General features: G+C 37.3%; 1 protein-coding gene across 1 annotated transcript in view; it reads right to left on the bottom strand.

Moving 5' to 3' along the window:
- Window positions 1-2,186: 2,186 nt before the first annotated feature.
- Window positions 2,187-9,999, bottom strand: part of nfxl1 (nuclear transcription factor, X-box binding-like 1) — a 156,776-nt gene continuing 148,963 nt past the window's right edge. The window contains exon 22 of the mRNA XM_060830967.1: window positions 2,187-3,453. Coding sequence (XP_060686950.1) covers window positions 3,280-3,453 — 174 coding nt within the window. The 3' untranslated portion in view covers window positions 2,187-3,279. The remainder of the gene's footprint in view (window positions 3,454-9,999) is intronic.

Genomic DNA, 9,999 nt, shown 5'->3' with positions numbered 1-9,999 from the left:
ACTTGGATAATAGCTTTTTAGGATTCATGCATGAGGACACCTAAATCCCTATGTTGCAGTGTCTGCAGTCTTTCTTCTTTTGAGTAACATTCAGCCCTTCTGTTCTTCCTGTCAAAGTACATTAGTTAATATTTCTTCACATTATATCCTATCTGCCAAGTTTTGGCTGTTCACTTCACCAATCTATATCCCTCTGCAAACTTCAAGTCATTTTCACTACCCTCCTTCCCACCTATTTTTGCAAATTTTTTAAACTTGGTGATAATACGTACACTTTCTTTATCCAAGTCATTCATGGAGATTGTAAATAATTGCAGTTCTAGCCCTAAACTTTAAGAAATTTCAGTAGTTAGAGGTTTCCAACCTGAAAATAGTCCCCCTATTTCAACACACTATTCTATTAAATAGTCAATCATTGATTCATGCTAATATACTATACCATCACTAGGGGCTCTGACTACGTGTGGCATCTTACTGAACGCGTTTTGGAAATCCAACTATGTTACATCTTCTAGATCCCACTTATTTCCTCAAAGAACTGTAATAAAATTTCTTAGGTGTGATTTTCCCTTCATGAAGCCATGCTAACTCTGCTTGATTGTATTACGCATTTTTAAACAGTCTGCTGTTTCGCTGTTATAACAAGCTTTAATACTTTCCCGACAACAGAGAGCCAGAGACTGCTCTGTTCTCTACTTGTATCACACTACCCCGCTTATGGCATGCTTCACATCGATCTGCTCACTGTCTGCTTCACACCGTTTCACTCTCAACCCACTGAGTCCACTCCCCTCCCGCTTCACACTGCTGTTTTGTCCTCAGCCTACTTCAGACCACTCCACTCCTGACTATTAATTCTAGTTTGGGAAGACCAAAGCTAATATCTACTGTTCCTGTAGCTCACTCTGTACTCTCGCTACTAATTCCATCCCCATTCAAACCACTGGTTCAGGCTGAACTAGAAGACTTATAATCTGAGTATTTTTCCAAGCCCAAATTCATATTCTCAAACATTGTGAAGAACTTCTACTTCTCATTTTTCAAACATCACACACCTGCTTTCTGACAGTTGATTTCCCCCAGTCAGATCAAAACCATTCAAGCAAGATGAAGTCTTGAGAATGAGTATAAAGCTGTACCAACCAAAAATATAGAATTGCTACAATGGCTTCGAACTATGCTAATTCTGCACCAGGAGAATACCATGCGATTCAATGAAGATGATGCCAAAGCATTAAAGCTGCTAATCAACATCTCCCAACAATTGAGGGAGCGGTATTTCTATGAACAATTATGTTCCAAAGTTGGTGGTTACAGCTCCAATAGAAAAATAAAGAATCATATGACGCCACTCATATTTGTTGATGATGATAGACTTATTCAATATTGTCTTGATTATGTAGATAGTCTTCTCAAAAGCTGCATGATGGGGACTGTGACAGTGTCCATTTTGAAATAATGCATTCTAATCTAAATGATTTCTAATTAATTCAATATTTATGTGATCAATATTCCTAAGATTGAAAGAGAAAGAGATGACCAATAAACAATAAACATTTCTTATAGATAACACAGGAGGGCCAGGTTTTGAATTTAGTATTGACAACTGAAATAAGTTCAATTGTAAATTGTAAAGTGAAAACAAAAGTTCTAGAAATTGAAAACTTAAATAGCTCATAAAATCAACAAACCCCGACAGCATAATTTCTTTTCTCCCCCTTCCACCTCCAAATATATTCCAACAACATGTTATCAAGCTGGCCAGGAACTTGTTGGAACACTAGAAGAATGAAATAAAATAGATTTGCAACATTTTTCGTATGCTCACAAAATGAAGCACCACTGTTATCAGATGCTTAAATCCAATCCTAGAATCAGGTGGTGCAGCATGGATGAGTAAAAAGACAGTGATCTTGTGGGGCTCTTTCCATCTCTCAATTTTGACTGCCAATTTATTTAATAATAAAAAGGAACTTAATTATACAAAAAAAACTTCATACTTCTTACAAAAAAAAAATGCCTTCAGTTTTGTTTTGGAGAACAGAAATTACTCGGTGCAGTAAAATAAATAATCACTAAATCAGAACAATTAATTTATTAATTCATAGATCCAGAAAATTAATGCAACATTCAGCACACCATAAAGATAAATTTCAACACAGAGCAACATATAACAGGGCAGACAATGCAAACCAATTCTATTATCCTGCATCAAATATCTTCAGTCTTGTGAATTCATTTTATCAATAATTTCCCATGGGAATTAATTTGTAGAACATATCAGTTGTTTCCAGGTGGTTTTCAAATTACTGACAATTGCAAAATTAGCACAACATAACTGGTGTAAAAAGGAATGTTTGACCCACTGCCTCAAAAGTTTCTTTTTATCAAAACCAAGACATACATTTGGACAGTAAAAGGAAAGCCAGTCAACTCTCTATGGTAAGTTTAATGGGGAACTGGGAGCAATTCAGTCATTTGAATGTAAAATAATAGTAGACTTAAAATTTCCCTCTGTGTGCTTATGCCATTAGTGATGTCTCAATGCTCATTACGTTTCAGTTTGCTGATTTCTTCTTTGAATAGTTACAGTGCTATAAAAAGCACACAAAGCCCAGCTGACAAGCATTATTTATTTGATCTGAAACAGCACAGTGTTTTGTTTAAGTGGCAAGGCAATCAGCAATTTACAACATTCCAGTTAACTGGGGTTAACTATACTATCTCTATTGATTCACAAGCTAGACATAACTCTGCTTGTTGGCTTGCAACTTTCATTGAATATTCAATTAATGGACTGACAGTAAGAAAGTAAAAGCTTCACGTAAGCTAAAAACCAAAGAAATTCACACATTAACTGGTCCTACTTAACCCAAATTATCACAGAAGCAAATAAAACATTCTTAACCATGGTAATGCAAGCTACATATACTGTCAGTTCCAAGATAAAATTCATATTTATATGCAAGTAGAACACTCTATGGTGATTTTGTTTTTGTTGAACATCTAAGTTAGTTCACATGTCTAAATACACACAAAGTATTGCTAAGTTTTCATACAACATATATACATGAAAGTTAATTGTGGTTGGTCATGTGCATAAATCAAAAAGCATTTTGATCAACTACATTTGTAAACCGTTGTATGTTGGCAGTAAGCTCAGCACAAAAAGTTCTTCAATTGTGGGATCCATTCTAACATAATCATTTTAATTTTTAGAAGTACTCTGTTATATTATTATGGAAATTTATCTAAACCATACCACGGCTTTCAATTTCTTCAATTTAGCTGTAGTAGATAAAAAGCAATCATTGCTAAAACAATTCCACAACCAGGGATCATTAGGTACTTCCTGTATTTCTGCCAAGCTGTTTCTTTAGTCTCTGTAGTGTCCCGTCTCTTGTTTTTCTTACGGCGACCCTTTAGTCTTTTTTCAAATGCTTCTAACTCCACCTGGATATAAAAGGTCATGGACATATTTGGGTGAAATAAAAATACGCATGAATAAATTTAAAACTGAAGTAGCTTTTTCAATTACTCAGAGGTAAAGATTCAATACCACTTATGGTATTAAGCTAGATAATCAGAAACTGAACGCGAGATTTTCTGGTTTTTGCTACATTGGCTGAACTCAGCCAGAGACACATTTAGGACAATATGTTGTAAGTAACCAATGGATTTTAGAGATAGGTGAAAAGACAGGCAACAGTATCAGCTTCTATTGACCCTCATGAGAAAGTGCACCTGACCATGCAAACAAATGATAGAACAGGACCTGGCTTGGTTGTTATGCCTAACACATTTAAAAAGTTTGCTAACACTTTGGTTTTGAATTTTGCCACAATGGAGAATGTCTCAGTTGAGGTGAAAATGTTGGAAGAAATTGTGAATCTCAAACTGTCTCAGCTAATCCTGCAGTTCTTATTTTTGCAGGGCTGGGATTGTGGGGCAATCCATTATTCATGCATGCATCAGTCCCAGAGGCATCTAGTCATTTAAATGACCAGCTGCTTCCACTGAAAATGGATTTGGGAGTTCTTGGGGTCTGAAACTTAAAATATTATTCTTAATTAGAATGTTAATTAGACTATGTAAGAGTAAGTCTGGTCTCAGTGGATTTCTTCTGGATAACCAGGATACTCCTTGCATACCCTGCACATATGGTACCGGGGAGCTGTACAGGCTGGCAGCAGGTGTCTCTTGGACTGTGAGAAAACATGCATAAATCCAATAATGTCCAATATGTCAAGACGTAACAGGAAGTGCCACAAAACATATTTATGCACAACAGTGCTTATTCTCAATAGGGTGCATTCTGCAATATATATTTCTCTTAGTGTTGGGGTACTTGTGGGTACTTATGAGTTAGCATGGTAGATGAAGTGGGCAGGACATGTGAAGAGAACGGTGATGGTTAAAGGTAAATGAGTATGAGTGGAGCATGTAGCAATAGTTAGAAGCTTTAGGCTGCCAGGTCCTTTTACTCATCCACCATAAATCTTTAAAGCCTGTGCTACACATGTCCACCTACCATCCCCCTGGAGTGCTTCAAACTTCTTTTGTCACTCTTAGCCCCCATTCTCGCCCCACTCCCATATCATTCAGCCCCAATCACCCACATGGCCTTTTATAACCCCAGCCAATTCATGCTAATTCTTACATCCTTACCTACTACCTTTCCCACTATGTGACAACTCAAACCTCAGGAGGCATGTTAACAGTGATTGTGAAGATATAACTGTAGACCCATAATGCTGTTAGGGAAGGAGTTTCAGAGTTTTCACCCAGCAACAGTGAAGGAACAGAGATATATTTCCAAGTCAGGATGATGAATGGCTTGGAGGGAACTTGCAGGTGGTGGTGTTCCCCATAAATGATGCCCTTATCCTTCTAAATTGAAGGGTTTAGTGGGTTTGGAAGATGCTGTTGAAAGATTTTTGATAAATTTCTGCATTCATAATTGGAATAGAAAGAGAAAACTTTTCCAATAGTTCTTAACCATTCAAAGGAACTATAAATGTAAAGACCGTAGTTGGCAAATGACTGTTCAAGAAAATCAAATGCAGACTCAAAAGTTAAGTATACATGTTACTCATGATATTCAAATAGACTAATTAGTAGCTGCTTCACTAGAAATATGAATTAAAGACAGGAATATGGTAACAAGATACTTTCTCAAACATTTAAAAATTGTTCAACAGAATATGAAGAACATTTGAATTTCCACTTCCTTCAGAACTAATTGTTGGGATTACATGGCCTTTTGTTATTATTGCTATTTTGTTTTCTACAAATTAGTTTTACTTTGCTATGGATGAATTAAAAAATTCTTTGCATTTTCCAGGCTATACAGAACAGTTCCATCAAAACTAAAAAGTGCAGGAGGTGGCCTAGTGGTATTATTGCTGGACTGTTAATGCAGAGAACCGGATAATGTTCTGGGGACCTAGGCTTGAATCCACCAATCAAGGTGCTGAAAATGACCAGGACACCATTGCCAACCGTTGGAAAATTCACTAATGCTGTTTAGAGAAGGAAGTTGCCATCCTTACCTGCTCAGGCCTACATGTGACTTCAGACCCACAGAAATGTGGTTGACTCTTAATTGCCCTCTAGGCAGTTAGGGATGAGCAATAAATGCTGCCTAACCAGCAACACTCTCATGCCATGAATATATAAAAAAAAGTTGAAAAGTCAGAAAATAAGACAGTGCTGCAAAATTTAATGAATTTCTCCAAAACAACTTTGAGAATCTTACTGAATTGACAATTCCTTTGGCTCCTTGTTGTATGATGTATCTGCAATTTTGACTTTTGCCATGGCAATTAGAACTAAAATATGGATTATACAAAATATAAAATCTCTCACATTCACAGACTCTCCTCACACATTCAAAATGGGACTGTCAATTTTTATTCATTAAGATCCCTAAACTATAAAAAAGTGTTTTTGGTTTGCTGGTTGCAAAAGAAAGGATGGTCAGGAAACCAGGAAAATATAGGGCTATTCTTCAAACTGTGACATGTGATCTTTTACATTCACCTAGAAGAAATCATCTCAAACTATGCACGCACTCAACCTCTCTCTTCATCAGGATCGTTTCAGATAATCTTAAAGCAGTCCTTTGCCCAATATCATTTCATCTGTCATCTACTTTTATGCTTTAATAAGAAACCTTTTCTCTTTCTTTCAGGAGTGAAAGGGCACAAGCTGCAACAATTCCCAGTTACCAAAGTCCTTCTGTATTCTTCCTCCCCTCCCTTTTAACTCCATTCCTTCTTCTCATGCTACCTTTGCTGTATTCACTATACCCTTGGACTCCAAGTGAGCTGCGCTTAGCAAAGGTCAAAGCTTTACCATTTTAAGGCCCCACCTCAATGACTTTCAGGACAACATGACAATCAACTCTTCTTCCTTCACTTCCACCTCCATACCCACTTATTTCAGCAGCAAAACTCTTCCTGCACCAAAGTCCCTTTCACCCATCTCCAACATTCATTGCCTGCAATTCCCCTCTGTCTGGAATCCCTCCCTCTGGCCTTTTAATGTATGTGATCTCTTCATGGAGAACTGCCAAAGTGACATGGGCTACTTTAATTTCCTGTATTGGTATTCCGGAGTCATCTTAAAAAGTCAAACTCAAATAGTGCATCCTTATGAATATAATCTAGTGCCAAATCATTGCAAAGTATTTTAGAATTAAAATGGTAGTTTATCCTATGGTAACTAAGATTTACGAGTTCAGTATAAAGTTCGAGGCTTCTCTGAAACTTTTCTTGGGTCTCTACGTTGCAGACTATGCGAGGTGACCAAGTGCAGTATGTTCTAGATGAGGCCTAACCAACATCTTTGTTTAAGACTCTTTGGTGCAGTTGGTTATGGCATTATCCTACCAATATACTCCTGTGTTCATATTTGCTCATGTTATAGCCTCAAACACTGACTTTGAACTTTGAGATTAATTTACTATAATACTGTAATCTTTTTACACTTTATATTTAGACAGCAATCCTGGGATAGAATTCGCTTGCTTAGAATCACGCCTACTAATTCAAACAACATGATTCACATCTCTGGAGACTGACATCTGCCAAACGCAGGTTTTCTGTCCCAATTGGAGATCTGATTGCAATCATTTTATCTCATGAACAGCATCGCATTTAAGATGGAGAAGTATAATGTAATTCACAAATAGCCAGATCCTGCAGAGGAAGTACCACAATGATTAACAACCTTTTAACATAATCAATTTTTTTTTCTACCAAAGATCTGCCCATCCATTCTAAAGGACTGCCTCTTATTAACTTTTCTGCCTTTTTTACATAATTTGGATAACTATAGTCTAGCAATTTTGTAACCTCATCAAAAGCATCAGCTATGTTGATAAGACACACCACCTTTACCAGTATGCATCTTGAGAATCAGAACTCCTGAGTCCAGTGAACAGTATTTGCTATCACTAAATGATACATTCTTGCAATTTTCCTGTAATCTACTTCAAGGCTAATGAGGTTATAACTTCCTTGCTCCAATGTCTTTTTATTTTCGAATATTATATTTAGTATATTTAATAAGTATCAAAATAAATGTGTAAATATCAAGCAAAAGCTAAGGGATGGCCACAAATACTATTTTGTCATGGAGGGGTGAAATTTCATAAAGTACAAGAATGCAAAATAAGGGGTGATAGCAAAGAATCATTTTGATGAAATAAATGAATTATGCAGCGTTGTTAAGCAGCAGATAAAAGGATACAGTTTTAATACTGGGAATATGCAACTCAGTAAATTCAGGGCTAATCTTTCTTCTGCAAATCCTAAATATTCATTTAAACAAAACTAAAACACCTAACACACTGACAAGAAGGGCTCTTGATACCGATTATTCCCAATACAAGCCTGTCAAATAGAATCAGAGGAAAAGGACAAGAAGGTCAACTCACCACCCAGCTATCAAATTAAACAATGCAACAGGAAAATCCTATAAAACATGAAACAAAATTTAACTTCTTACTTCTTCTTCTGCAAACCTAAGGAACTTAAAAAAGTGAACCAGTTTAGGTATTCTCAGCCATTTTCTACTTCCCAAACAGTGAGTTGCAACCCTGTTACAGCTGCAGAGGTCACACTGGGATTAGTGGGTTGGTCCTCCTCTGAACAGCAATTGCAACTGTGCAGGGAAGACAACCCTGTCCAGGTGCACAGATGGGACAGTCATGGACCTATTGTATTAATTTCATAAGACAGTGCAGGGATATAACAAATCCAAAGTGTCCTACAACGTCAGAAAACTCTTTAGCGGCAAATAATGAGCGGATCCTGGATTTTACGTGCCAGAGGCCGGTAGATAGCGACTGTGTGGAATGTGGAAACGCAGGAGGTCGTGAAGTAGAGCTGAGATGAGAAGTGACAATTTCAAAGTGCATTAATGTTTCTACTCCCATCTGCCTGCTACATAGGTTTCTTACCATGGGCTAACAACTCAAGTTTCACAGGAACCAGTAACTAGGCCCAAAGGTGGATAGCTGGGTGTGGAGGAGTTTGAATTCAGCAAATATCTCTTCCTGATGAAAGCATAACAAAATTGAGATCATGCGCATGGTCAAATTCCTCACTTTCAGACAGTACATGGTCAGAGTTATTTTTAGGTATAGTTAATTGTGAAAGCAAACTGCTTCAGTTAGTGTGTTTATGGTGAATGCACATTTAAAATGTGTTCTGTTGATAGTGTGTAAACAGAGCTTCAAGTAAGAATTTCCTGAAAAATAAAACAAAGGATTGCAGATTCTAGAGATCTGAAACAAAAACAGAAACTGCTAACAAAACTCAGCAAGTCTGGTAGCATCTGCGGGAATGAAACAGAATTCCATTCCACACCTTATAGGCTCTGTCTTGAGCTCAAATTCACCTTTAAAATGTAACACTCAAATGTAGTCCCTTTTCTCGATGTCCTAGTTGAGAAATTGGCCAGGGTATCTGCTACTATTGTTTGCCACAAACCTACCTTCACTGGTCAATATGCACTTTAGGATCCCAAAGATCGTAACATTGGTTTTAACAGCAACTTTGTAAAAAGGGCCTGAACCATTTGTTCAATGTGCAAACTCGATGCTGAAATGCAAAGCATCAAAGCCAACCTGAAGGATAGTGATCTGTTCCATTCTTGTTATATGTCATGCAAACTTGTGAACAACCTTAAGGTAGTCACATTTCAACCTGAAAACTGACCAATCTACCTCAAATTATCCTGGAAATGTATATGCAAGGTTTGAGCAGTAGGTGAAACTCGATGCTTCACATTGTTACTGTGCAGTAGCAACGGACTACCACTAACAGAAGGTTGCTGTCAAGCCAAAATGATGCTCTGCCTATCTCACAAACATGTGATAGAAAGTGTTGGTGTGAAGCCAGATATGTACATATGTACATCCCAAAGACTGACAAATTGTTTTAACCGAATATCCCTTCAGCTGTTCATAGCAAGATATAATGAACATAACAAACCAACCTGCACTTGCAAAATTCACAACAGAGTTCAATATTAGATGGTATTCCGCAATTATATAGCTTTTCCTGGATAATCATGAGTGTGCTAAAAATAATACAGGCAACCAAATCAGGACTGTTAGCCAAATCCACAGCACTCTTTAAAAACAACTTCATTCATTGGGTGTGGATGCCCCAGGCTAGGCCAGCAATGCCTTAGCTGGCAATGGTAGTTTGGAGTTAATCGCATTACTGTGGGTCTGCAGTCACATGTAGCCAAGCCAGATAATGATTGACAATAACATTTGCTATAAAACATTAGTGAACTGGATGGGTTGTTAGAACAATCAAAATAGGTATACAGTTGCCATTAGATAAAGTTTTTATTCCAGACTTTAGTGCGTTCAAATTTCACTATCTGCTATGTGGGATCTGAACCCATTTCCCCAGAACTGGAGGGTTTTGGATTACTATCAAAGGACACTGCTGCGACGCCATCACCACCTCCCTCAGT

Source organism: Hemiscyllium ocellatum, chromosome 1 (genome assembly GCF_020745735.1).
Source record: "Hemiscyllium ocellatum isolate sHemOce1 chromosome 1, sHemOce1.pat.X.cur, whole genome shotgun sequence".
Classification (NCBI taxonomy): Eukaryota; Metazoa; Chordata; class Chondrichthyes; order Orectolobiformes; family Hemiscylliidae; genus Hemiscyllium; species Hemiscyllium ocellatum.
Note: the sequence above shows the minus strand (reverse complement) of the source record. Positions and strands in the feature narration are given on the sequence as shown.